Source organism: Grus americana, chromosome 18 (genome assembly GCF_028858705.1).
Source record: "Grus americana isolate bGruAme1 chromosome 18, bGruAme1.mat, whole genome shotgun sequence".
NCBI lineage: Eukaryota > Metazoa > Chordata > Aves > Gruiformes > Gruidae > Grus > Grus americana.
Genome location: NC_072869.1, coordinates 860,381 through 886,753, shown reverse-complemented (window position 1 = coordinate 886,753; position 26,373 = coordinate 860,381). Strand labels below are relative to the sequence as shown.

General features: G+C 53.5%; 2 protein-coding genes across 14 annotated transcripts in view; both read right to left on the bottom strand.

Moving 5' to 3' along the window:
* The window catches only part of RNF213 (ring finger protein 213), a 52,429-nt gene extending 34,665 nt beyond the window's left edge, over positions 1 to 17,764 (bottom strand). The window contains exons 1-20 of one of the 11 annotated variants that reach the window (XM_054846223.1): positions 17,648 to 17,764; positions 15,468 to 15,598; positions 13,606 to 13,934; positions 12,370 to 13,050; positions 11,544 to 11,725; positions 10,675 to 10,833; positions 10,204 to 10,397; positions 9,699 to 9,979; positions 8,219 to 8,490; positions 7,162 to 7,350; positions 6,442 to 6,640; positions 5,708 to 5,763; positions 5,272 to 5,425; positions 4,621 to 4,776; positions 3,858 to 3,956; positions 2,917 to 3,039; positions 2,337 to 2,517; positions 1,558 to 1,731; positions 1,120 to 1,278; positions 234 to 829 (exon numbers count right to left, since the gene is read on the bottom strand). In XM_054846223.1, the coding sequence (XP_054702198.1) occupies positions 234 to 829; positions 1,120 to 1,278; positions 1,558 to 1,731; positions 2,337 to 2,517; positions 2,917 to 3,039; positions 3,858 to 3,956; positions 4,621 to 4,776; positions 5,272 to 5,425; positions 5,708 to 5,763; positions 6,442 to 6,640; positions 7,162 to 7,350; positions 8,219 to 8,490; positions 9,699 to 9,979; positions 10,204 to 10,397; positions 10,675 to 10,833; positions 11,544 to 11,725; positions 12,370 to 13,050; positions 13,606 to 13,934; positions 15,468 to 15,570 (4,287 nt within the window). In that variant the 5' untranslated portion in view covers positions 15,571 to 15,598; positions 17,648 to 17,764. Of the gene's footprint in view, positions 1 to 233; positions 830 to 1,119; positions 1,279 to 1,557; positions 1,732 to 2,336; positions 2,518 to 2,916; positions 3,040 to 3,857; positions 3,957 to 4,620; positions 4,777 to 5,271; positions 5,426 to 5,707; positions 5,764 to 6,441; positions 6,641 to 7,161; positions 7,351 to 8,218; positions 8,491 to 9,698; positions 9,980 to 10,203; positions 10,398 to 10,674; positions 10,834 to 11,543; positions 11,726 to 12,369; positions 13,051 to 13,605; positions 13,935 to 15,467; positions 15,599 to 16,152; positions 16,172 to 16,801; positions 16,885 to 17,647 lie in introns of those variants that run through there. The other 10 variants (XM_054846222.1, XM_054846231.1, XM_054846221.1 and 7 more) reach the window with 10 other exon arrangements.
* A 450-nt stretch (positions 17,765 to 18,214) lies between these two features.
* SLC26A11 (solute carrier family 26 member 11) lies at positions 18,215 to 26,369 on the bottom strand. 3 transcript variants are annotated; one of them, XM_054846663.1, is made up of 16 exons: positions 25,920 to 26,369; positions 25,455 to 25,647; positions 25,188 to 25,273; positions 24,236 to 24,315; positions 23,689 to 23,831; positions 23,232 to 23,407; positions 23,004 to 23,076; positions 22,579 to 22,629; positions 22,169 to 22,229; positions 21,749 to 21,804; positions 21,491 to 21,631; positions 21,233 to 21,360; positions 20,704 to 20,803; positions 20,283 to 20,419; positions 19,835 to 19,907; positions 18,215 to 19,584 (listed from the first exon to the last, which is right to left on the bottom strand). In XM_054846663.1, the coding sequence occupies exons 1-16, from the start codon at positions 26,367 to 26,369 to the stop codon at positions 19,490 to 19,492; spliced, it is 2,043 nt and encodes a 680-aa protein (XP_054702638.1). In that variant the 3' UTR covers positions 18,215 to 19,489. The 3 variants fall into 3 exon arrangements, with proteins under 3 accessions (XP_054702638.1, XP_054702640.1, XP_054702641.1); XM_054846665.1 differs by having other exon boundaries at positions 20,283 to 20,416; XM_054846666.1 differs by lacking the exons at positions 25,188 to 25,273; positions 25,455 to 25,647.
* Between the last annotated feature and the right edge of the window lie 4 nt (positions 26,370 to 26,373).

Here is a 26,373-nt window from a genome sequence, read left to right as displayed (position 1 = left end):
AAGGAAAGCCCTCTGCAAAGCCACACCCCAAACAGAGGAATACCATCTTCTCTCTTTTAAGAAAGATTACACAAAAGCGCTTTGTTTGAACACTTGATTTTTACCTCAAGTAAGCATCTTGGGACAGAGAATAGCTCTTGACAGACTGGGATAGACTTGTGGGAAGGTTCAGATTTATCCAAGCTTTCCAGCCAACATCTGGACAGTACAGAGCTGAAGAAGTGGATACTTACTATGTCCAACAAGTTTTCCAGGACACTGAAGTCACCAGAGAGGTTTAAACTCTCTCTGACATTGGCAATGATCTTCGCAGCATCAAAAGTTAAATGCATTTCATGGTACTGCTGGATCTGCTGAAATCGCTGATTGACCCAGTCTCTGTCTTCTTCAGGTCTAAGCTTACATATGGTATTTAGTTCAGTTTTGAGATCGTCAGGATGATTTGTGAATTCCTGAAAAATTGTATCAACTGCAGAAAGTGTGAGACTTCCAGATCTGAGATCATCATACAACTTTTCATAGCTCACAAAACAAGGGGAAATCAGACAGCTGAAAACATTATCAAGGTCCAATGCAGGAACAATATTGTCCTCCTCCTCCTCCTCCTCTGAACTTTCATTCTCCTCTCCTGCCTGCTGCGCTGCTTCCTCCCAGAACTGCTGGAAGATCAGGCTGTCCTTAAAAGAGTGCATTTTCTGGGCAAATTCTTTCAGCTTTGGGCTCAAGCTGTAGTAGGTCCGTAGGGGGGTCTCTGTCACAGTCACAACGGCATTAAGTCTTTTTGAGCGAAGATCCTCCAAGTGTTGAAACTCCACTTCACCTACATCCACTTTAAAACAGAGACACAGGTCAGAGATAGATCAGACGTCCACCCTGTGTCCAGCTTACTTCATCTAATCTGCCAAGTCACAAAGTGCTATTGGGCACGTGGACCCCTACAAAGATAATTTGATGCATAAGCATTTATTTGATCCCTCAAATGCTCTAGGTTTACTTCACCCACCCCTCCTCATATTTGCTGTGGTTTAGAATAAAACCTGTTTACAAAGCCTAGTCGTTTTCAGAGAAAGTTACATCTTCTGGAGTTGCCACTTTCAAATTGCTCCCCCAAAACACTACCTTTCACAGACGCCTGCACCTTCCTACACATGCTCAGAAAGGTTCCTATTGCTTTTTTCTCTTTTCTGAGAAGCGTTACTTCTTCTTGCCTCCTCTGCAGCAATTCTTTCACTTGTCTCTGGGCCAGTTCTTTGTCTTCATGTGACAGCTGCTGGTGCTCTGAAAGAAAACTCACTTGTAGTCACAAGGCAGACACATCCCACCCCCTGCACCCGTAACTCATGTTTGGATTTGCAGAGTCACAAACACCACAGTGAAAGGCAGACAACAAATTGGAGCTGGGAGCTCCACGTAAAAGACAAAGACAAGGGCAGCACTGCTAACTGCTGAAGCGCCTAATTAGCATTACTAATCATGGAAACAGGTTAACAGAGCAGGCCATCGATCACTACAGTGATGCCATAAGCCAACAATGCCACCTTTGAATGGTGCTCTTACTTATCTCCCAGATACAGATGAACTGTTTCTCATGCTGGAAAACTTCTTCCAGATGTTTCACAAGGACACACCCTTTCTGGATGCCATTGGTGACACTCATAAACACGGAGTCTGCTGTGGCTATTACATTCTTTGCTTCATCTGTAAGTTCTTCTAGGAGCTTTGTGTTTGTTCCTGTTCCAGAAACGAAGCATGTAAAACCTGGATCAGCCCTGCTTCACAAACACTAGGCAGCATCAATAACTATTCAGCATCATGATACAGAGTCCTTGCATTTCCCATTCAAATCCCTACCCAAAAGCCTGAGAAGTCATCACACCACCCTCCAAACCCTCATATTTTTTCTGAACAGAAACAGCCAGGATCCCAGGAGAGCAATTGAGAAACCTTCCCATGGAGAGCCCATACCCAAAACCTGTGGAGGAAACACAAGCCATTTTGATCCATTCACATGACCACTGCTGCGTTTTTGTGTAGCAATAACTTATTAGAACTTCTTAGAGAAAGAAGTTACATTCTACAAATCCACTTGATCTACAGGCTCAGCAGCCCAGTACAAATCCTGAACTGGCTGCAGGGCATAAGCACAAGAGGAATACTAGCTCCCTCTCCTTAGCCTTTCCTCTCCGAAAACAGGTTGAACATCTTGAGCTTTGAGATAAGGAATAAAAGAAGAGCAGAACAATTTTTATATATCTGTTTGCTGCTCTGCAATGTGGGAGCGGCAAGGCAGAGAACAGCTTTTCATAGACTCCTATAGATATAACTAACAGACATACCATTAAAGCTGAAGATATGTTTGATGTCAGGCCATGTAAGTATGTGGTGCAAAATCTCATCAAAATCATCCTCAGACTGCCTGCTCTTGATTGGCCATGGCTTCACAATAATAGTTGATACAAGCTGGCTAAATTGGCTCATGTTGTAGGAAGATATCTTCTCAAGGAGATTGCTCTGAGTCTGCACAAGGCATACAAGACAGAGGCAAGGAACGCATCAGTGTTCAGGACTATACTGTGCCCATCTCTCTTGGGATCAGGCACTGATGTCCACAGGTCACACCTCTGCAGAGGCATATTCCAAGCAAGCCGTATGACGTGACTGACGGCAGAAGCCATGATGCCAACAGCATTACAAGTGTTTTTCATGGACCCTTTATAAGTGGATCCTCATTTCCTGATTTCTTGTCAATATTTTTTTTGTTCATTTAAACAAACTTAATCCACAGCAACTCAAGCGATGAGAGCAATGCACAACTCTCCTTCCACCACAATGCACATCCCTATACTAAGCAACAGGATTTCTACGCAACAGGAAATTTGAATTTTCCTTTTCCTACTGTGAGGGAAAATACAATACCTGGCAAGCTGCAGTTACAGCCTCTGTGGCACAATTACAGAAACACCAGCCAATGGAAGAGTCAAGTCCTGTGAATCGGTGGTGCTGACAACAGTAGACTAAGATTTGTTTAACTGGAGGCTCCTATAGGGCAAAAGGGAGATTTCTTATCAATTTGAAGTTTCCAGAGTGTTTCTGAAAACATGAAGGAGTGCTGCTACTAAGACAATAAAAATAATGAAGTCGAAAAATTTAAGTTTCCTAGTGGAGCCAAGCATCAGCCCATTTACCAGGGCCTGGAAGAGAGATGAAACACAAATAAATATTTGGAAAATCTTTTAGATTGTTTCCGTCTAAAACGTGTGATGGCTTAATATGTCTCACTCCAAGCCAGGCTTCCACCAGGAAATATTTGTTTCCTGATTATACCCTGAAAATCAATGGCTTAAAGAATTCTGCAGCTGATGTAGAAAGGAGATGAGGAGATACACCAGGTCAATTTAGAAGGGACTTACACCGTGTGTGTATTTGGGACCCCGGACAACACAATTTCTGCACAATGAATGAAAAGAGACAAGCAGCAGCTTTGCTTCTGGAAGTCCTCGCATGCTTACTTTGCACCCACTGTTTCTTAAAACCATAGGGGTGGTAATTGCTCTAAACGTGCAATTTCCTTTAAAGCAGGAGGATCTCAGTCACTGCTAGAGACAGACCAGCATGCAGCCAGGCTAGCAGGCTACTGGAGTCTGACACCAAGAATACTGCATGGTACAGTTTCATGTCCAATTCCTGAGCCTCCAGAACATGGTTTATAACAGCCATGGCAATTTCTATGACCACGGTGTTTTCACATGCCCGTCCTGGCTCTAGAAGCTATTTGCTAAGCACAGCAGAAGACTGTCTGTCTGCTCTGAACTCGGCCCACTGGCATGCAGTGACTGCCTGTAAGCCCCCGCCCATACCTCCTGAATTCTTTTCTCCAGATCTGCAAGTAAAGTCTTCTTCCACTTCTCAGTGAACTGTTCATCTGGAAAGCTGATCTTCACAAATTCATCCCAGGCCTGCAGGTGAAAAGCAAAAGAAACCCAAAACACTGAGTGCTGAGATTTAACATTCAAATAAGGAAATTAGAAAAACTACACTGAGGAGAGAGCCCACACTCCTCAGAGAGCCTGCAGTCCTTTCAGATGTTTCCACCCAGAAGATCGGTGCTCCCAGAGCAGCAAAAGGCAGCTTTTAAGCCCAAAACAGTGTCAAAATGTCCCAGTTGCTAAAGGAGATATTTGGATGAACCACTTCCACCTTGATGCCAGAAACTGTCCCAGGGAGGGCTGGGAGCAGAGTGAGTCAGACTGTAAGGAGCTGCTCCGTGCTTTGCTGCTGAAGACCTGAAGGACAGCCAGCCAGCAGGACATACAGGGTGAGCACGACAACAGCTCCAGCTAAACACCAACAGGGCAGCTCCTCATCCCAGCAATGCCTCTTGGAGCAGCCAAGAAAAGCAAGGAACGAGGTGAGCTGAGCAGCACCAATTATAGCCTTTGCTTCTCAGCCCAAGAGCGTTTAAAACAATGCAGCTTCTCAGCTTGTAGTCTGTATTGCCTGTCCCATCTCATTCCTCACCCAGCCACAGCAGCTACGGTTCCCAGCAAAGAGCCAATAAAGACTATATGGTTAAGCCATGGTAAAACACCTTTTTGTTCACATTATTAGAAGATTACAAACCTGAAGTTCCCAATAAAGAGAGAACATCACAAGGTCCAGGTATTCTTTCAATAACGTCTGGTTTAAAGCATTTCTGAACCAAGTTCGAGTGTGTCTCAGAGTTTCACTGAATACTTCTAACACTTCTACTGCTTCCTGCACAGCATCTCTTGGAACCTGCCGCACACACAGGAGAAGAAAAAAAAGTAAGACCAGTTCAAGCAGGAGAGAAATGTACAACTGATTTAAATAAATACTTCTAAAAGAGCCCAAATGCATCCAAAGTACAAACATGCCCAGCCACAGAGACCCACCACTACTTGAATAAAGGATAGAGGGAGGCTGGGAAAAAGTAATGTTTATAAGTAGTTTGTGCTTAAAAATGCTTATTCTAGGAAGTAAATACAACATATTTAATAGAAAAAAACCCAGACATAAAACAAAACCCATGAGAGCCCACCTAGGCATTTGACCTTATTTTCACTAAGAGGAATCAAAATCATTAAGTGATTTCACAACTTTTTGGAAGTATCACAGTCTTGGTTGATTTAGAGTATTAAGTTTTCCAAACTGAGAATGGATATGATCTAAAAATCAGTCTGTTGTACCATTTTTGTACCATTTCCAGACATCTTGCTCATATCAAGCCATGAATGGTTCTTTGGTACTCACTGCTGTGGGCTGAAGTTTGGCAACCTTCGAAATCATCATGGCAGAAGCAGCAGGAATCTTGAACCACTTCCCGTGTTTCACATACTTGCAGACACTCTTGTGCAGCTTGAGGCAGCAGGTCAAGCAGGACTGCCAAGAGCAAGCTTCCAGAGCTCTGAAGGACAGGAATAAAGAGGAAGAATTTATTTTCTGCTCAAAGGAAAAAAAAAAAAAAACCCACACCCCACCCACCACATTCAATACAGTGTGGCAACTAACCATCCCTCCCTCAGATGGATTTAAAAAAACGTTGCTATCTGACAGAGGGCTAGAAATACAGGATTCTTTTGTTCATATAGATTTCAATGCCCAAATTCAAGCTACAAGCATAACCCCACCCCACAGGCACAGTGTAAATAAAAAGGACAATGTTCTCACAAAAGTGCACTTCAGTTACCTGGCCTGTTTCTCATCCAAGGTAGACAGCAGTGTCTTTAGAAGACTCTCTACTACCTAAGAATGGAAAGATAGAAATATTAAACTGTGGAAGTGTTTTACAGACTGGTTTCTCATTAGTTGAGGGGATGCTGTGAAAGAAGGAATTCAGTACTCTTCCATGCCTTCTCCAACGCTTTTATAACTATGTTATAAAATTGCAAAAATTATTTACTGGATGTCAGAGTCAACATATAGGTAGCTATTATTTGTACAAACAAAACCTGCACGTGTTACAATCTAGGGGTTTAACATTTATCATTACTAGTTGCAACATCCAGTTCCTGCTGTCCTCACACAAATACAAGTGTTTTCACAACAGGCAGGAAAATCTCCCAAACCAGCAGCACCTTGCCCAAACCCCCAAGAACCACGCAAAAAACAGTTTCAGGCAGCCATTTGAGGATCTCAGGATTAAAATAGTTGCCATCAGTGACTAAGAGCAAATCCAGATAGGCAGATCCTTCTCTCATCAATGCCAACAACATTTTTTGCTACAGATACACCCTCTCATCTCCTCTTAGGAGTCTCCTGCTTCAGAGCAACTATTTTTGCTTTTAGCCAAACGTTAAGCTCTTTGTACTCTGACCTGCTACCAAGCACACTCCCTTCAGTGAGTCAGCTCTGCTAAAAGGCACACTACAGCCCAGTTTCAGCCTTTACCCCTTAGCTGGGGAAAGCTGCCAGAAGACAAACCTGAAAACTGTACAATGAAAAGTCAACGTCCTCTAATCTGTAAGAAACACCTTGAAGAGTAACTAACAAATCACTGGAAAAGTTTTCTATAAATTCAGCCAGGCTCTCCAGGGGCAGCACACAGATCCAGGACTTGACCAGATTCCTATCAAATTCCATCAAGTGTTTCTTTTCTTCCATTAGTTGCAGTAGGGTCCCCCTGGATGGAAGACAAAACAAAATCTTCAAGTTTTCAAGGGACAAGAGGCTGAAATCTTGTTCAGCCCACAGTGGACTCTTATTCTCACTCCTGTGTTTTTTTCATTCACAGCTGAAGAGTGGTAGAAGACCCCAAGACCCAGTAATCGCAGAGGCAGTGTCAAACTACTGAGCAGAAGCACTCAAGGAAAATAAACTCCAGGTCTTGCTCAGATTCTGCACAACGCGTATCATCGGCTGCTTTAACTCACGCCAGGCATCACCAACCGTGTGCAAGCTTCTCCACAGCTTGCAGAATTAAGAGTTGTTTGTGTCTGAACAGTAATATACTGCACAGCTTTTCTGTACACCACATTCTGAGCAACCAATATGATCTGTGTTCATATATCCCAAGCATGTACCATCAACATGCTACGTTTCTTAATTTCTAAAATCGAGAGTTAGGAAAAAAAGATAAAGGTGACCATCGCTAACTACAACGTTCAAGGCACTGGATACAACTAGTAATTCTAGAAAACTCACCTATGTCGCTTCTTCCTTGTTTCAGCAAATGGAAGCCCTTCCAGCCCTGCCCAGGTATCTTCTTCCATTGCCAAGTTGTCATGCTGCAAAGGATCAGTGAAGAAATGCAGAAGAGGAAGAACCCACACCCACTGGTCTACTTGCTCATCAATGCATCTCTGGCACAAGTTTATCATGTGAACCTTCAAACTGAAAAAAAAAAAAAAACCAACCCAAAATAAACACATAGTAAAAGAATAGCTTTTTACAGGGTTCAAGAATGTCCGGGGGGGAAGGGGGGGGCTACATCTCAATCTTGCTACATACCTTCAAATAACTTCTGATCATTATTTTAGCCAGGGATTCTAGGGACAATTCTCAGCCTCTTTGGTTAGGCTTAAGTACTACAAAGGTCTCCAAAAGGAAGTTTAATAGCTGCAGCTGTGCAAGTGAAGAACTAGAAATTCGAGTGCCAGATAAACAGCTAAATAACAGTCTAATAAGCAGGCACTCAGGAAAAATCAAGAAAAACATGTGGAATGATGCACATCAGAGGAGACAAGAAGAATCCAAACGTGGCATTTAAATTTAAAGGAGTAAACATATGACGATCCCGATCATTGAGTTTGTAAGTACAAATCGCAAACAGGTAAGAAGGTAGAAACTGTTTGGCAGAAAAGGATAACAAATGAGATTTTTATATATAAAGAAAAAACAATAGTTTTAACTCAATCTACTACTCTGGCAACAGTGACAAGTTGCAAGATGGGAAATCCTGTTTGGACAAAAGTAAAACGTTGTGCACATCAGGCAAGGTATGTGACTAAGAGGGCCCCAGAGAGGTTACGCAATCTTCATCCCCAGAGTTTTTCAGAACTTGACTGCAACCTTGCCTGGATATTAGCTCTGCTTTGAGCAGGAGGTTGGAACAGAGACCTCCAAAGATCTCTTCAAACCTGTTTTTCTGATTCTCTGACACTAGAGAGCCAAATCCCTTATTGCTTTATCACAGGGTGCTATGTGTGCAGCAAAACCAGCCCAGCTAGTTACCTTGTAAGTGCTCCAGTAACATACGTACCTAGTAACTGCTGCAAAAGCCTTTTTGATTTGATTCATTTCATCTAGCATGGCTTGTTGTGACATCTTATCCAAGCACAAGAGGCTACACAGGTCAGCCAGATCCCTTTTTTCAAATGCTGGCAGCTTGAGGTCTTCAACTACTGTGAGAATGGTGAGCCCCAGAGCTAGTTTGCTTTTTACTACTACGTCCTCCTGTGATGCTTTTGCACCTTCTGGTGCAAAGAAAGGAAAAGCTATTTTCTTCATATATTTTAGCAGCAACTCATTCACCTGGCATAAAGAAGGAAAGAAGCAAATCAACCACAGCATTAGTTCCCCAACAAATCTTTTTCTCCTGAAGCCATTTTCTTCGGCCGGTTACAGCAAGGACACTCGATAGCCCCGTACAGCCCATGGCACCATGGTGGTACCAGGATCTAAGCACCCGTGGTACTGACCACCACCAGAACATCAGGCGTGGTACCCCAGTGCCTGTGACGGTTTGGTGCCCCTCTCTGTGCTACCAGCTCCCACTGCTCAGCTACTGCTGCACCTCCCCAGGCCCAGGAGAGCTGGGGAGCATCAAGGGACCAGGGCAGATTCCCAGAAGGGAACAACGGGTGAGCAGTTGTACACCCAATGCTGCCTTCGGTCACCATCAAACGCCACAGGCTGACTCAGCAAGCAGACTCGGGCTTGGTGGGGAGTCAGCAAAGGGAGAGAGATTTCTGTCCTTACCCACAGCCCCCAAAAGCTACTCTGAAACCATGCGCAGGGGATCCATAGTACCACGGTGCCCGGTGACACCAAATTCACCCTTCTGAAAACCAGCAGCGATATCAAACACCCATGGGCTGCACTGAGCTGGGCAGGTATGCCATCTTGTGGCCTCTCCCGCGTCACCAGGAGGAGGGAGGCTGCGGAAAGTTAGAAAAGAGCAGCCCTGACACCAGTCCAAAGCCCCAAAAAAGACAACATGACATTTCTGCCATATTTCAAAATTATGCCAGGTAAGAAATTTAGGACTCCAGAAGCCCTGTCTGCATGACTGCTTAAAACTGGACTAGGAGGAGCTCCTCAAAAGGGAAAGAAAAGAAAAAAAAAAAAGAAAAAAAAAGAGGAAAAAAAAAGGCAGGCTTGGAGTCCAAAACGAGTGCAGAGAAGTTGGTGACAGAGTGACTGGCAGCAAAACTAAAGGGCCAGTCTTAGGAAATCAATATCCAGACACAAAACCCTCTCAAGTAAGAAGTTGCCACATCACAGCTCTGCTGCTGATCAATATGGGATATTCAGAGCAGCACCTAATTGCAAAGGTACGACTGCAGTTCCCAAGGCAGATGGTGGCAGGCACCCCAAAGGATGCCCACTGGTCCTGTCACACCTGAACTTTCTGACTGGAAAAGCAAAATTAACCCAAACAGGTCAACAGCAGAATTAAAGTTCTGCACTTAGTAACCAACTGTCTCTTTTCTAGTATCTGTTAAAAGAAAACAGATTACCTGCTGCGTGCCAAAGTTTAACTCTGTCCATAGCATTTCTCTGCCGTCATGCACCCTTGGGTTGCTGGTAACAACATGAAACTGCCTCAGCTGGAAGAGGAAGTTTCTCAGGTTGTTGGGATTCCAGGTTCCAAGAATGCTGAAGATACTTTCTAACATAATATTTGCAGCTATTATCTTCCCTTCCACCACGTCTTTGTTTTTATCACGAGCAAGTCTTGTCCATAATTTTTTCACTTCAGAAGGCTTTGCACACACAATATCATCATACTGGTGCCATTCTAGAACAAGCAACACAGATGAGAGCACAGGAAAACAATCATTTAACACACACACACACATTTGCACATGCCTTCACCCTTTCAGCTGTCCGCAGAAATACCCCTGCTAACCCATTAAGTTTCCAGCTTCAGGCAGTGCTGTCTGATAACACTGCTGGTCCACACAAAGTTAGAGACCATCCCACGGATCATCCCAGTATGCAGATCCCGTCAGAAAAGCTCACCTCCGTTGTTGAGCAAGTTGCCTCTTATCTGTAAGCAGCGATTCACATGATTATTTGATACTGAATCCTTGTAAATAAATTCATAGTCCCCTTCACCACGGGTAACCCAATATTTGTAAGGAATGTATTTATTCATATTTTCTTTTGCAAGAGTTACAGTGCCTTCAATGAGGTATCCATGTTGTCCTAGATCCCTAGGAAACACAAAACACAGCAAAGGAGCGCAAAGGACATGTCAGCTGATTTATATACTTCCTTTTCCATGTATCACTATTTTTAATAGGAAGAGCGATTATTCTTTCATAATGAAAATTTTAGACTAGTGGTTTCCACTATGAAAACCCTTCATAGCAATACCCACCTATGGACATATAGCTACAGTCTCACATATTAAACAAAGCACCACATCGCATCCTGTTCTCCAGAGCCAGAACACTCCTGTGCCCCTGCGTGACTCAAGAGGGTACATACTTGGTGCAGTTCAGCTCACAAATGTTGTCCTTCCAGTTCAGATAGGGAGAAACGCCTTCAGCTCTGATGAACACTTTATGGGTCTCGGGGTTTAGTTTGAAGTCTTTGGACAATATTGCATGGAAATATACTGTAACACCATCACTTCGGTTCACAGAACTACAAGAAAGAATTAAGAGGAAAATAGAAAGAATTCTAAATTTTACTTTTTTTTAATTGCACAAATATTATAACCAACAAATAAAATTTGAGCCACTGGCTTACTGGATGCAAGACCCATAAGCTCTGTCAGCAGTTCACAAAAACTGATGCTACATAGCAGGCCTAGTGCAAAAAGGAAAAATGTGTTCCTAAAGGTGGCATGAAATGCTCTGACCGCATGCATCTGGGTCACTGCTTGGTAAGCCAACAGAAATACCTCAATCGCAGTCACCTGAAATGGCTATGCGTTATCCCTCTTCCAGCTCATACACACTAAGCAAAACATGTTATACTAATCAAAACAGCTTTTCACATCATTAACCTAAAGAGTTATATGTGTGAAGCACATGTTGCTCGTAAGAGTAAGAAATAAGAGGGCAGTCTCTCTCCTTTTTTTATTCATCAGATACTCAAAAAGGTTCAAGTATCAGGTGTACCACATTACCCAGCACATGACCTGAGCTGCAACTCCCAATTAAACATTGCCTCGCTGTTGCACGAGCAGTAGTTTACCTCAGTTTTAAGGCAATTCTATTTCCACACATCCAAGATACCTGCAGACCTAATCTTAGTATTTCAATGCCCTGCCTCAGTCTGGAGTCCTCTACTCCTTCTCACACCAAATCCTGTAAGGGAAGAATGCTGGGGAGCAGCAGGGGTGTTCTCACATTTCTTTAATCTTATCCACAGGATTCTGGTTCCTTTGTTGCTTTTTGTCCTTGTGACTGCCTGTTACAGCCGAAGCATCATCCTTTCTAGCAAGCTGAGGTCCTTTGGTCTGACTTGTCTTCTCAGCTACTTCATGCACTTTCTCACTTGGGGTCTTCTTTTTCTGCTCTGGGTCTTCATTCTGCGACAGGAAGGCAGACAATGCCCAATTAAACGGGAGACCCTGGAAGTACAACAGCCCCAGAAATATCCAATATCTCTTCAGATGGGTGGGGATACCCAGAAATCACAACATACCAGCTAGCTTCATACTTCTGGAAATACAAATCCCTCACTGAGGGAAGCTACTGGTTAAGGAAAATAGTGCATGATTGCAAGAGAAATCCACCCAAACACATTGGCAAGGAGTCAGGTCAATAAGCCACAGGTCCCCAGAGGATGGAGCGTAAAGAACATGAAAGATAAGCAACAGCAATTTGCAGCTTAACAGGCCCGTCCATGAGTGGAGCAGACACCTACAAAGCATGAAGCTTTGTGAGCTGACAGCTCACTGGAGAGCACATCTGGAAGAGCTGGCTGGAGAAGAGACAAGTTCACAGCTCCTGGGGGCAACTGAACAACCACTCAGTGAGAGCTGTGCTAGAACTAACACATAGGGGAGCAAAACTCAAAAAAGAAACACTTCATAGTGTTCCCTGCTTTCCCCCTATATCCCCAGCCTTGTGGTCTTCAGCTTTACTGACAGCACAAAAGAGTCACAGTTACGAAGGCAAACTTTGCCCAGCACAACCAAATACTCACCAGGGTGTTCACTCACACATTTACCTTGGAAGTCAAACAGCTCGCTTTCTGCCTGGTGTCTTGTTCATCCTTCCCAGCCTGCAAGCTTTTGGCCACTGCTGGAGTCTTTCTGTCTTGACTTTGAAGTTCAGCAGAAGCTGCAGGCTTACTTTTAGGTGCTCCTGGAGACAGCCCAGAGGAAATGCTCGCTGTCTTCCCTGTTGAAGCCGATTTCTTACTGCTACCCACAGACTGGGAATCTGGTCTGGTTTTGGGAAGCTGGCCAGCATCAGGAGCACAACTGCCCCCTTCCACATCGCTCCTGACCGTTTCTCCACACTTCGTGGTACTTCCGCCCCCCACTTTCTCCTTTGGGGCTGCAGAGCTTGGAGATGGGGCAGCCACGCTATCCATGCTGCTCTGCTTTGGTGGGGACATCACATCCACACTGCTCTGACTGCCTTCTGCAACCACTTCCAGACTTCCAGCTTCCTTTCCCAAGTGACCCAGCACCGTGTTGCTTCCATGTGTGCCTCCACTGTCACCAGCATGTACACCGTCACCCGGTTTGGCTACTTCACTGCCTGGGGTTTGGATTTCCTGCGGAATAATACATGTATCAGGCGATTCTGTGGTTTGAGCTGGTGCTGTGCTTAGAGGAGGCAGAGAGTCCTGCTCCCCAGAGCTGGAAGGACTCTTCTTTGCTTTCTTCTTCTTCTTCTTTTTCTATCAAAAACCAAAACAAAACAAAAACCCTGAACACCACAATGTCTGTTTATTCAGTGTTGAAGAGAAATTCTTTGTTAGTTCCTCCATTGCAGCTAGTATCAACACCTTCCTGCAACACTGGGTTAATGGAGAATGACTAGGAAGAGAAGGACAAGACCAGCTACCATCTCATATAGTAGGTGAAATACAAGTAACACTTGAGAATTCTGCATTTTTAATATTCAAGACTTTCTCAGCAGGAACACAGAGCAGCACTGAGCACGATGCTCACTGACAAGATCAGACCAATTACTAAGCTGAATTCTGTACCGTTTCCCTCAATGCAGCAAATGTCCTGTTAGGGGGAGCTGCACTACTCAGCACATTAGCTCTCTGTGTATGCAACACTACGTAAGCAAAAACATCTACATTTTGCCTAGGAACAGAGGCAGCAGCACCCAGCTGCAGACCAAAGGGATTCATGGTGATGCAGCCCAGCCTCAGCACTTTACAAAAGAGAGAGCACCAAGTTACCAGCTACTCTTGCTCCTCAGCACTGACAAAAAGCCTTACCCTCTTCTGTGGCTTCTCAGAAGAATCACCAGCCATGCACTGAGGTGCGGGCTCCGAGCTATGACTTGGAGCTGTTACACCCTCCAGCAGCGATGCTCCCTCTTCTTCCTCCTCCTGCATTTCAGTAGGGGAAGAAGGCCCACCTGTAGTGTACTCAGGTGTGGTCTCTGAAGTACTGATCAGAGCTCGTGCATTCTCCATCAGCAATCCTCCCTCCTCCTCCTTTGTTTCAGCAGTGGAAGGAGGCCCATCAGTGCCTTCTCCCTTCACATCTCCTCCAGGCTCTGCTCCTGTATCAGGGACTGGAGCGACCTTCACCTCTCTTCTTTCTGCAATGAAGGCAAGGTTCACGGTTAAACTAGAGAATCCCAGACCGGTTTGGGTGGGAAGGGACCTCACAGCCCACCCAGTCCCACCCCTGCCATGGGCAGGGACACCCTCCACTAGCCCAGGTTGCCCAAAGCCCCATCCAGCCTGGCCTTGAACCCTGCCAGGGAGCCAGGGGCAGCCACAGCTTCTCTGGGCAACCTGTGCCAGGGCCTCAGCACCCTCACAGGGAAGGATTTCTGCCTCACATCCCATCTCCATCTCCCCTCCTGCAGCTTCAGGCCATTCCCCTTGGCCTGTCACTCCCTGCCCTTGGCACCAGCCCCTCTCCAGCTTTCCTGGAGCCCCTGCAGGGACTGGAAGGGGCTCTAAGGTCTCCCTGGAGCCTTCTCTTCTCCAGGCTGAACAAGCCCAACTCTCTCAGCCTGTGTCCATAGCAGAGGTGCTCCAGCCCTCAGATCATCTCTGTGGCCTCCTCTGGACTTGCTCCAACAGCTCCGTGTCCTTCTTGTCCCAGGGACCCCCAAGCTGGACACAGGGGTACTGCAGGGGGGTCTCACAAGATCCAAGAGAACAGCTCTTGGCTGGTGGTGAGCAAGCAGGGTCTGCCGCTGACCAAATGTCTCAATTGAACACACAGGAGCCACTTTGTTTTTCCCTGTTCAACAGCTACCACTAGCAATGACACCATCCTCCCTAGCACAGCCTCCTTCCCTCTCCAAGGCCCCCACAGCCAGCAGCTGAATAATTAAGATAAGAAACCATTGTATTGAGGTACTGATCTTTATACTACCTCCAGCTAACATGCTACTGGCCGAAGCAGCAGGCGCTGGGAACCACAACTACCTGTCAAAATGCCGAAGAAGCCCCAAGATGTCGGTGACAGTACGTTGCACCACCCAGCTGTGTGCACCCCCAGCCAACTCCCTGGTGGGGTGAGAGGCAGAAAAGGCCTTGACTCTGTGGAAGTCACATCAACAAACTTCCTCATATCAACAAACCAAAAGTAATTCTGGTGGGTCATTCTCTCTTTATGCAAATAAAGGATTAAGAAATCCTGCATTAATTGTGTACTTCATTCTGTTACTGTTCATAGCGGCAGAATTAGTGTGTTGTCAACAGAAATTCAGGGAGCAAATTCTGAACCTAACAATAAGCTGAAGATAGGAAACACTAGTTCAAGAGGGACTAGACCAGTCTTTGTAATACAGCATTCCATAAAAATGGCACCAATTCATTGGCAAAACGGAAACTAGTTCAACACCGGAGATCTGAGCGTGGAGAATGTGTGTAGGAGGCATCAGCAACCAACTCATTTCTCTCTCCATCCCCCACCAGTCACTGCAAAGCGAGGAAAACTCCCTGGCCAGTAACGCGTGGGAAGTTTGAGACGAGAGCAGCGTGTAATGACCTGGCCAGAGCAGAGCAGCCCAGAGCTACCCAAGAACCAGCAGACACCCCCAGCCTCTGATCACCGGGCAGCAGCCAGCCCTCGCATGGCATCCCCCAGCTCACCCCGCATTGCGTCCTCCTACCTGAATCCTCATCCCCAGTGCCGGCGACAGGAGCCGCCTGGGCCCCACACTCGCTGCAAGAACCGGGAGAATCGTCCCCAAAGTGACACACGGGGCACTCCATGTTTCCCAGCCACAAACTCGGCAGGAAGCTTCTCGGAGCCAAGAGGAAGAGAAAAAGGATGGGGCACAAAGAGAAATACAAAATTAATGTGAAGTCATGAACCTTTGTCACGTAACCTTCCTCCGGCACGGGTTTATTTACAGGACACAACTGTGATACTCCAGAGCAGGGCCCTCGGCTGTGCCAGCCCACAGGCTGGGGGGAACCACAAATGCTTTTTTTTTTAAAAAAAAAGGGGGGGGGGGGGCGCAAATAAAAATAGCTACTCCACTCTGCACAGAGACCTTTTAAAATTAAACACAGTGGGAACGCACCGGTCCCGGCGAAGGACAGCGAACGCAGCGCGGCCGAGTGGGCCCGGAGACAGGCCGAGGCGTACCGCGCTGCCAGGGCCCGCCCCATGCCCCCGGCAGCACGGAGGCCCGCAGGGTGCCGGTGCCGCTCCCCCCGGGAGGGGCCGGGAGAGGGCTAGGGCCAAGGCTAGGCCAGGGCTAGGACCGGGACTGGCGGGGGCCAGGAGGGGCCGGCGGAGGGTTAGAGCTGGGGGGGGGGGGCCCCGCAGGCCGCAGCCCCGACCCTCACCTGCACCGCCCGGGGCGGGGGCGGGGCTGACCCCTGGGGCGGAGCCTATATGCAAATGAAGCGCTGCTTGCTCCCCGCGGATAGGCGACAATTCCTGCCTCCCCCGGGTGGATATGCAAACGAGCCGGGTGGATGGACCAATGGCGCGGCGAAGGGCCGGCGGAATGCAAACGAGTCCCGTTAGGTGAGGGCCGGCGGGCAGGGGGCGTGGCTGCCCGCGGCTCCCAGCGCGCGCGGGGGGGCCGGGGGTACCGGGGGCACCGGGGGCCGGGGCCGGGGCCAGGACGGCCGGGGCACCGGGGGTGCCGGTATGGCCGGGGGCACCGCGGGGAGGGCCGGGATCACCAAGGGGTGGCGGTGTTCCGGGTGCACCGGGAGGAGAGAGGAGGGGAGTGCCCAGGGGATGACCGGACGCACCGGGGGCTCAGGACGCACCGGAGGGTCGGGGCGTACCGAGGAGGTCGGGGCGCACCGGGGGTTCAGGGCGCAGCGGGGGGCTACAGCGGGGCTCGGAGCCCGCAGCCCGCCGCCCCGTCCGGGCCCGGCAAGCGAGCCCCCCCCGCCAGCCCAGGCCCGGCCCCCGGCCCAGCCCGCAGCGCTGCCCCCCCCCGCCCCCGCCCGGCCCGCCGGCCCCGGCAACGTAACTCACGGGGACGGGGACCGGCACCGGCACCTGCAGCGCCCGCTCCGCCGTGCCGCGCCGCCGCCTCCCCCCCCGGAAAAGTTTCGCTTCTCCGCCGAGCCGCCAAGTTTCGTTTCTGGGACGTCACCGCCGCCGCCCCCCGCCCGGCCCGGCCCATCCCGCCGCCTTCCACCGGGCGGGTCCCGCCCTGCCGCGGCCGTCGGAGCCCCGCAGGGGGGGGTGTCCCCACGCCGGGGGTCTGGGCGTCTGCGGGCGGCGGCGCTGCCCGAGAGCGGGCCGGGCATCCTGCGGGCATCCTGCGGGCATCCCGCTGCCCGCTCTGCTCCGCCCGGGACAGTCCAATTTCGCCCGGTGCCTCGGCACCAGGAGCCTTCCGACAGCCCAGCCCGCGGTGCAGGGCTCGGGAGAGGCTTTGCACCCACCCGATGCCCAGAGCTGCGCGCCCGGGACCGGCGGGGCTGTGCCGGTGGGGACGCGCCTGGAGCTCAGCCCCCTTCTCTTCCTTCTGAGCCCCGTTTTAGCAGCTCCCAGATCTCCAGCAAAGCCCCTCTTTTTTCTACTTCTGGCTGGTGGGGCGGAGACATACCAACCCCCCACCGCTGCCTGGTGGCAAAGTACGTTGGAGCAAAATAAATCGTGCTGGATCCAGCAGCCGACAGCGGGGATGCGGCTGTTGCCCCGTCCCTGGATCCAGCTGGGACTGAGCTGGCCTGATCTTCACTAGCGCTCACACACTCACTTGCACACACGAGTTCAAGTACACACACCATAAACACGACCAGCCCTTTCTACCCCCGTACCCCTCTCTTTTCCCGCTCTTGTTCCTCCCAAGGTCCCGGGGCAGGGGGTTACCTGAGCCCTCTCCTGCCGCTGTCTCGCTGAGCGTGCAGAGCAGCTTTTGCACCACAACCTCACACAGCGCAGGGCTGCAGCCACACGATGTGAAGAGAAATGAGTCGACCCTGCTCCATCTCTGCACTGGTTGCTTCTTATCTGGGCAGACGGATGGACAGAGAGGGCATGTGTGCCCTTCCGGTTTTGCAAACGTTTATCTGCTGCTGGCGCAGCAAAGAACTCACCACCCAGCACTGCTCCGCAGCAGAAACAAATGTTCCTCCAGCCTCTGGCGGCAGGACCTGTTGGCCCTTGCAGTTTTGTGGCTCCCGGGCACCTCTGCCACCCCACAAAACTCGTGAAGCCTTGGGCAGGAGGAGCTGTGCTGGCGTGCGCCTTTGGGCACTGAGCAACCGAGCAGCCTGAGCCTGCTTTCAGTTTCTTTTCTTTGGTCTGCTCAGCAGCGCCCTGAAATCAAAGCTTAATTTTCCCTTCCCACACAAACGGAAAAAGCTTTCCCCAAAGGAAGGCAGAGATCGTGCGGACTCATTTGCAATTTCTGCTTTATTTGCAATTTCTGGTGTCAGCCACGGGCAGCTCAGGAAAACTGCTTTCTCCTGAACCCAGCCCCCAGCCCCGCTGCCTGACAGCACTATTGCTTTTTGCGCCCATTTCACAGCAAGGCAAGCACAAGCTGGTGTCACGGTTCCCATCCCCTCAGGCACCTGGCAGGAGTAAAATCACTGATGTTTTTCATCTCCCAGCAGCCTGAGGTTGAGAGGTGCAGCATGCCCTTGGACAGGGAGGGCAGCGCCAGCGTCCTTGAAGCTCGCTTTGACAAGAGTGCACTCTGCATTGCTCCGCATCGGAGTTCAGTAGAGAATCACAGGATCCCAGAACAGTTTGGGTGGGAAGGGATCCCACAGCCCACCCAGTGCCACCCCTGCCATGGGCAGGGACACCCTCCACTAGCCCAGGTTGCCCAAAGCCCCATCCAACCTGGCCTTGAACACTGCCAGGGAGGTATGTCCCATGTGGGAAAATAACGGAAGGTTGGCGAGTAGGATTATAAACACGTTCAAGTGACTTGCAGCTGGGGTGTCGAGAACCACATGTATCATACGAACTGTTGTTTAGCATCTGTGTTTAGCTAACGCAGGGCTGTGATAGACTCAGAGGCACTCTACTGAACGTGCCTGAGATTCCTGCCCTGCTGTGGGAAAAATCAAAGCACAGTGGTAAACTACGCCTGCGTGAACCCCTGATATACAGGCGAAAACAGCAGGTTTAGTGATACTCTAGCATGGACCGAGCTCTGGTCTGCGTCCCCATTTGTGTGCCTCTGCCTGGGTGCTGCTTCGGGGATCCCCTGGTTGGCGAGGTAATGAAAATAAATTTACTCTTTGTATTTCATCCATGGTTTTGTGATTGGTCCTGCGTCCTGCCTGTGCCGGCTCACACACCCAGAATAAGAAAAGTCTTCAGAGTTAAAACAGCCGATTTTAAAAAAGACAGCAGCTTTGAGGATGAGGAAGGCTTGGAGGAGAGATGGCTTTTTCCCAATGACCGTGATAGGGAACAGTTCTGCCCCACTAATCCCTTCCACAGACCGTCTGTCTTTGGCCTTGCTCTGCCCCCGCCGTGGGGCACGGGACGGTCCCAGCCCCGACAGGCATCCCAGGAGGCAGGACAGGGGCAGGCGGCTCCCGTGGAGGGTGTTAGTCAGATGTCACCGGGATGTCACAGCCACCGCTCTGCACGGCACAGGACGTACAGCCCCGGCACGACTGGAGGAGAGGAGACAGCAAGGAGACACCAAGGAGACGCTGCCCCTGAGTGGGTCCCGGGCGGCTCCTCCGCTCACTGGATGAGCCCCGCGGGCAGCAGTGAGCTCTCGCTGGTGCTGGCAAAGGGGGCTGCCCCACCACCCCCCGGCTCCGCTCCTCTGCACCGCTCTGAGGGAGGAAGCGGGAGAAGCAAGACAGAGAGTTAAGCCAAGGCTTGCCACGAATCCCCAGGGCGGGGTGACGCCCGTTCTCCAGAGGGGCTCCTGCTCTCCTTCCCAGGAGCCAGGCCCCTGCAGTCCCCCCACGGCAGCTCTGGGACCTGGCAAAGGTCAGACTCCCAGGCTCATCTTCCAGAGCTCAGCAGCAGCCTGGGGGACCCCAGCCCCGGGAGAGCACCTGGGGCAGCCCCGAGCCTCACCTGCCTCCTCCCGGCTGGGGAAATGCTGGAATCCTTCTAAGTCTGCGGACAGCAGGACTTGGAGAACAGGGTCCTGAGGGCAGAGAAGCCAGGGCTGGGGGAGCCTGCTGCTGGCCGCTTCCCGTCTCTCCGGGGCTGTGAGCCCCCCCAGCCAGCCCAGGGCAGAGGATGCAGCCCTTCCCCACCACCCCACATCCCGCAGCTGGATTCAGATGCTGCAGCCTCCACCTCTTTGAGATGAAGGCACTTGAGATGATGAAGGTGCTACCAGAAGAGCGGCAGCATCCTCCTCGCAGCAGGTGCCAGCGGCCAGCGCAGACTGCACGGGGAAGGCAGCTGGGCTGAGCCCATCGGCGCAGCCCCTCCACGGGGGAGCAGAGCTGACGCCTGGGGTGGGGAGAGGCAGCAGGACCCGGCGCGGTGCCGGCCAAGGCGGCGTCCCACGTACCTGCAGGCTGCAGAAGGCCAGCGAGAGGCCACGCTTGCGCAGCTCCTGCAGCAGCTCTGCCAGCCCCACCACCACCGTGTAATCGATGCTGCTGATGTGAGAACAGTCCAGGATGACAAAGCGTGGTGGAGATGCTGCTGGAAGAAGAGCATACGGTCATGTCCCTGATGAGTCCAGAAATGACCAGTCCAGAGGACACAGCCCTGAGAGCCAGAGCCGTGGCTGGAAGGGGTGAGGCAGCCTCAGGAGAGCAGCAGCGGCCGGGGCTGGTGCTGGCTGCAGGGAAGCTGTGCTGTCCCTGCTGGCACCCACAGCCTGCAGGCCCGGGCAGCGCTTGCCACCCACCCCAGAAGTGATCCAGGTGGGCACCAGGTTAGAGACGGGTCCCCAGGACAAGCCGGTGGGCCGGGGAGCACCGTACCTGCCAGGGCGCGGTTGCACACGGTGTCCCGGAGGCACTCGATGGCTGGGAAGTGCAGGCTGCTCTGCGGCTGCACGAGGAGCACGTCCCCCTCCAACACCTGCACAAGACCCCGGAGGAGGGGGGGTGAGTCACGGGGAGCTCGGGGCTGTGACCTTCCCCAGGCAGGGACAACTGCCCGTGCGACAAAGCAAAGCACCATCTTCCTGGCTGGAGGGGGACACGCGGGAGCCCCCATCCCTCAGGGACAGTCCCCTCCTGCACACACCCCAGCGCCAGCAGGGACAGGGACAGCAGTGCCTCCCCGCCCCCGCTCTCAGCTCCTGGGATACTTCTTTCCTCGTGCTCTTTGAAAAGGGTCCCTGTGCTGCGCCGATGGCAGGCTGGGGACGTGGGACAGGGTGGGAGCAGGACAGAAGCATCCTGCACCCCAACGCCCCACTGCCCTCGGGGGGGCCCTCTCCCAGCTCCCCGCTCCCTGGTGAGCCCAGCTGGCCCCGCCGCATCCAAGGGGAGGTGTGAAGCCCACCTTTATTGGGGGCCTGGCAATGGAGTAGAGCAGGAGAACCCCTGAGACCAGCACCCCGGCCACGATGCCGTACTGGACCTCCCAGAAACAGAGCAAGAACGTCACGCAGAGGGGTACAAGGTCCAGCCCTGCAAGAGAGACAACCCATGCTCGACTGCACCTTGTCCTCGTGCCACAGGGCCCTCCAGGACACTGCCTGCTCTGCGCACAGAGCCGGGCTGCACTGGGGGACTGACTGCCCCCAGCTTCTGCCCTCACTCTTAACCCGCCAGAGCATCCTGAAGATCCCAGCGTCAAACATGGGGACCACAGCTGAGATGATGACAGCGGCCAGCGCTGCTTTGGGGATGTAGTAGAAGAGCGAGGTGAGGTACGCCAGCGAGAGCAGGACCAGGGCGCCTGCGGGAGACAGGGAGCACCTGAGCCATGGGGCCCCGACGCCCAGGGTGCCCAGGGGGAGTGGGTGCTGGGCACGGGGACCTGCAGAGCATCTCACGGCGGGGTTGGGGGCTCTACCTGTGACGAGCCCTCCCGCGGGGGTGCAGACGCCCGATTGTGCGTTCACTGCTGTCCTGAAATGCAAAGCAACACGCTGTCCCAGGCTGCGCTGGGGCTGGCCAGGGCTCACAGCTGCCCCCGCCCGCCGCCCAGAGACCCCACCCAGGAAAACCACCCTCCCCGTCAGACCCCACCGAGCAAACCCACGGCTCCCAGCCTGCAGCAGGACCACAGAGCAGGTGAGATGGGAGGGAAGGTCGCCACAGGACCCATGCATAGCCCGGCAGGCAAGGTGGGCAGGTGGGGACCAGGACACGAGCTCAGGGACCCACCAGGGTCCACACAACCTTTTGCCCAAGATCTTGCAGGGCCCCCTCACGACACAGCCCCAGTGAGCATCCTGCAGGCTGGGGCTCCACTCCCCCTCCTGCTACCCACCGGCCAAAGCTGCCCGTGATGGGATACGATGAGACGAAGGAGCCCAAGATGTTGGCGAAGCCTGCAGGGGGGAAGGAGAGGGGCTGGGGATGCAGCAGCTATGGGAGACACCACCTGGGGCTGCGAGACTGATCTGTGCCACTGTCATCACCTCCTCTATCCCCGGGATGGTACCCGGGGCCGGACTGGAGCCCGTCCAGCCATGTGAGCTGGGCTCAGGCTGCTCTGGAAATTGCTAAGCTGTGAGAAAGGCTGGGGGGGGGCACCATCCAAGATGAGAAAGGTAAAACTTCAGGAAGAGCTAGGACTGCTGAGGTGGGGATCCCTGGTAGCTCGGGGGCTGTGGGACGCACAGCGGCGCTCGGCACAGATGCCCACCCCCTGCCCTCCTGCTCCGAGCGGCCTCTTACCCATAGCCAGCAGCTCCTGGTTGGGGTCAATCCTGTAATCGTTCTGCGAGGCTGAAAGGAGACGAGCGGCACCACTTAGAGCTTCCCGCAGGCACGACCTGCCCTGCGCGCAGAGCGGGGCCGGCAGCATCTGTGACAGCCGTGGGCCCTGTCCCAGCACCCCCGGCGGGTGCACCCCAAGACAACACTCGGTTCCTGTGTGCAACGTGGGGACCCCCCAGCCCGCTCCCCAGTCAGGCATGGGGGAGCTGCCCGGCCAGGGCAGGGGGTCGGCAGCACCCCGTGGGACCCCCCCTGCCAGCCCACGCTACGAACCAGGCTGGGCATGGACAGCCCAGCCCCTCCCACCACCCCCATGGGAACAGCCCCCTCCCTGGCACCCCGATGATCTGCCCTGCAGGCGCAGGAGCCTGGTGCAGCCGTACCAAAAGCCTTGGCAATCGCAACGGTCTCCAGCAGGCCCATGAGCGGGACCACGGCCAGCCCGACCCCCATGTCCTGGGAGGGAAGGACGCAGTGAGTGTTGCCAGCGCGGGACGAGGGTCACCCCGCAGCAGAGCCTCCTCCCGCTGCATGGGGAGCCAGCAAACGTGGGAGTAAGGAGAGAGCAGCCTGCGGGGAGCCCAGCCTCCGCCAGCCAGCCTGGCACCCACCTCCACCATGCTCCTGAAGGGGATGGTGCCATTGGGTGCAGTCATGGAGAAGCACGGCAGCCGGAAGGCAGGGAGGCCCTGGGGGATGCTGCCGGTGAGCATGAACGGCTGGGAGCCCATCACCTGGAAGGAGTAAGCAACCAGCCCAGCAAACAGGACTATGAGGGCGTTGCGTGCTGCAGCAGAGAGAGCAACCATGATAAACGTGGAGCCCAGGGCAGCGGGAGGGACCGCAGGAGGTGGGTACCCAGGCTGCTGAGGTCTTCCAAGCCTCAGGAAGGGGCACACACAGCAGCAGGAGCATCCCTGGGACTTTGTCCTCCCCGACCCGCCTCCAGGTCTCAGCGCCTGCTGACCTGGGCTTTACTAGTTTTGGGCTGTCTCTTCCCTGCCCAGAAGAGACGAGACCAGGAGGGATGGCCGCGGGAGGGGAGAGGGCAGGGGATGGCCAACGCACCCGTGGCAGAGGTCCAGACGATCAGGTAGCTGACCCTGGCAGCCAGCGACTCCGTACGGGCAGTTTGGGGCAGGTGGCTCTTCATCGCCCGGAGCCCTGCCAGCGCGGCCAGGCAGGCCAGCCCCAGGACAGCGTCCCCGGCCCTGCAACAGGGTGCCGCAGCGTCAGCCCAAACATGCTGCCGGGCACGGAGAGAGCTACCGCAAAGCCCTGCGAGAGGAAGAGCATGTGCCTGGGCACGCATGGCGGCTGGCAGGGACACTGCCGGCACCTCCGCACCACTGGCAAAACGCGTTGCCTCCCTCAGGGGCAGCAGGTGAGGGAGGAGGGGATGTCCCCCAGTCATCAGTATGATGCTAATGGTTTTGTGGGCAACTTGGTAGCCTGCATGCTCCCTCATCCTCAAATTTCCAGCTCAAATGGACATGGCTGAGAACAAGCACTTGTGTTACAGTGCTGGTGTGACCAGAGAGGAGCGAAGCAGCAGAGCCCGAGACCCCGCAGTGGCAGGGGGACGGAGCAGGGCAGGCACAGGGATGGTGCTGACCTGGTGTCCCCGATCCTCCGTAGCGTTTCATACACCTGCAGGAAAAACTGCCGAGGGATTCCCTGCAGCCCCAGGATGTTCTGTGCAGGAAGACAAAGCCTGGTGAAAGCCCGGCACAACTCAAGCTGCTGGGTACCGTGGAGGGACGGCCAGGAGCATCGGGGCTCAGTCCTGCCCGGGGCCCTGGCACACACACAGTGTCGGTGCTGCTGGTGGGAGAGCTCCTCAGCAACCATCCCGTGCTCCTGCGCACAGTCCAGGGTGGCCCTTTCCCTGCGTGGCTCCGTGCGGGCAGGGCTCAGAGAAGCTCTGTTTTTTTTCCCCGTTCCCAGGCTCTGAGACACCTCCACCCCTCCTGCACACGCGACTGCACAGCTCCCGGGAGGGGGTTCAGTTTGGGGCCCTTGCCACAGCCCACACAGCCCTGCCTCCCCCAGGAGCAGCACCAAGGGCCCAGCGCCTCCGCAGCAGCCCTGCCGTGACCACAGCCATTAGCCAACACTGGCCGCCGGTTCCTCGCACACCCTGACAGCATCCCCCAGAGTCTCTGATTTTGGTTAACCACAAAGGAAACGTTGCAGCCCCAGAGGAGCCAGAGGGCCTCAGGTCCCCAAGAGACCAGCGAGGGACCGGCAGAGCTGCAAACCCACCGTGATGAGAGAATCACCCAGCACCTCCTGCAAGTGACCAAATGAAATGTCCTGGTTTTACTGGTGTCCTCAATGCCACCAGCTGGTCAGAGGCAGAGGGCGCGTTTGGCTTGGCCTGCTCAGAGCAGAGCACTCGGGGACCCACTAGAACCGCTGGCAGGGGGGACCTGTGTCCCCTTTGGGGCTCCTTCCCCTCACACCGAGCACAGCGCCTAGCCCAGTACTAAATATCCCATCTCTGCAGCACAGCCGGCCGCAGGGCAGAGCGGGCCAGGCGTCTGGAGCAGAGCAGCAGAGCCTACCTTGACCTGGTTGAAGCTAATGGTGATGGAAGCAGCTGACGTAAAGCCTTTAATGACTGGGCAGGAAATGAAGTCCAGAAGGAAGCCTGCACGGGACGGGTGGCAGTAAGCACACTGGAGCACAGGGTGTTTGCGTGCACACAGAGCTGTCACAAGCATTAGCAGGACAACCCCAGTGCCTCGGAGAGCACAGGGGAGGGTGGGAACAACTAAAGGATGTACGGCGATATCCTAAAGATACAACCATGCGTGGCAAGAGCATCTCACCGAGGTGCAGGAGCCCCATGGCGAGCTGGATGCAGCCAGAGAGGAAGGCGAGCAGGATGGCATAGACGGGCTCGTGGAACGCGTAAGAGGAGACAAGCAGCGACATGATGGCTGTGGGACCCAGCGTCACGTCCTTGGCGGTGCCCAGGAAGCAGTAGACAAAGCAGCCCATGAAGGAGGAATAGAGGCCGTACTGCACGGAGACAAAAGGAGCACTGGCACAACGCTGGGAGCCAGGAGGTGCCAGACACCTCCAGGACGAGGAGGGCCGGGCTGCCCTCAGGTCCCTCGGCAGCCCGCAGCCAGCCCTTAGCAAACACCCGGCGTCTGCAGCTTCCCGTCCCGGAAAACGGGCGACGGCACAGGACCAGCCCTCGGCCGGCCAGCCCTGCCCGCCATCCCGCAGGCAGCGGGCAGGCAGCGGGTGTCCCCGGGCACCCACGGCCGCCGGGCGCTGCCACCCACCTGGAGCGGCAGCCCGGCCACCTCGGCGTACGCCAGCGCCTGCGGCACGACGGTGAGCCCCACGGTCAGGCCGGCGATCAGGTCGAGCTGCAGCCAGGCCAGGGAATAGCGCGGGAGCCAGCGCAGGACCGGCAGCTTCGTCTGCACCCCCGGGCACGGGCAGCTCTGCCCGCGCTGCCGGGGACCCTCCGCGGGCATGGCCGGAGCGGCGTCCCCCAGCCCGGCCGCCCCTCCTGCCCCGCCCCGCCCGCCCGGTCCGGAGCCGCCCGCTGGCCGGGGCAGAAGAGGGCCGGCAGCCGGCCCGGGAGGCGGCAGGACGCCCCCGCAGAGCGGGCCGGGGCCAGGCGGGCCGGGCACCCCCGCGGTGCCGGGGGCGGCTCTGCCGGGGCTGCGCGGGAGCCGCCGGGCCGACCCCGTTCCCTGCCGCGGGGCCGGCAGCTCCCGGCGCATCCGG

Coding starts and splice junctions, on each gene's coding strand:
- SLC26A11 (XM_054846663.1), bottom strand. CDS start 26,369: ATGCGCCGGGAGCTGCCGGCCCCGCGGCAGGGAACGGGGTCGGCCCGG. Junction 23,832..24,235: donor CGGAGGATCGGGGACACCAG/GTCAGCACCATC, acceptor ACCCTGTTGCAG/GGCCGGGGACGCTGTCCTGG. Junction 22,630..23,003: donor TGCGATTGCCAAGGCTTTTG/GTACGGCTGCAC, acceptor GTCTCCTTTCAG/CCTCGCAGAACGATTACAGG.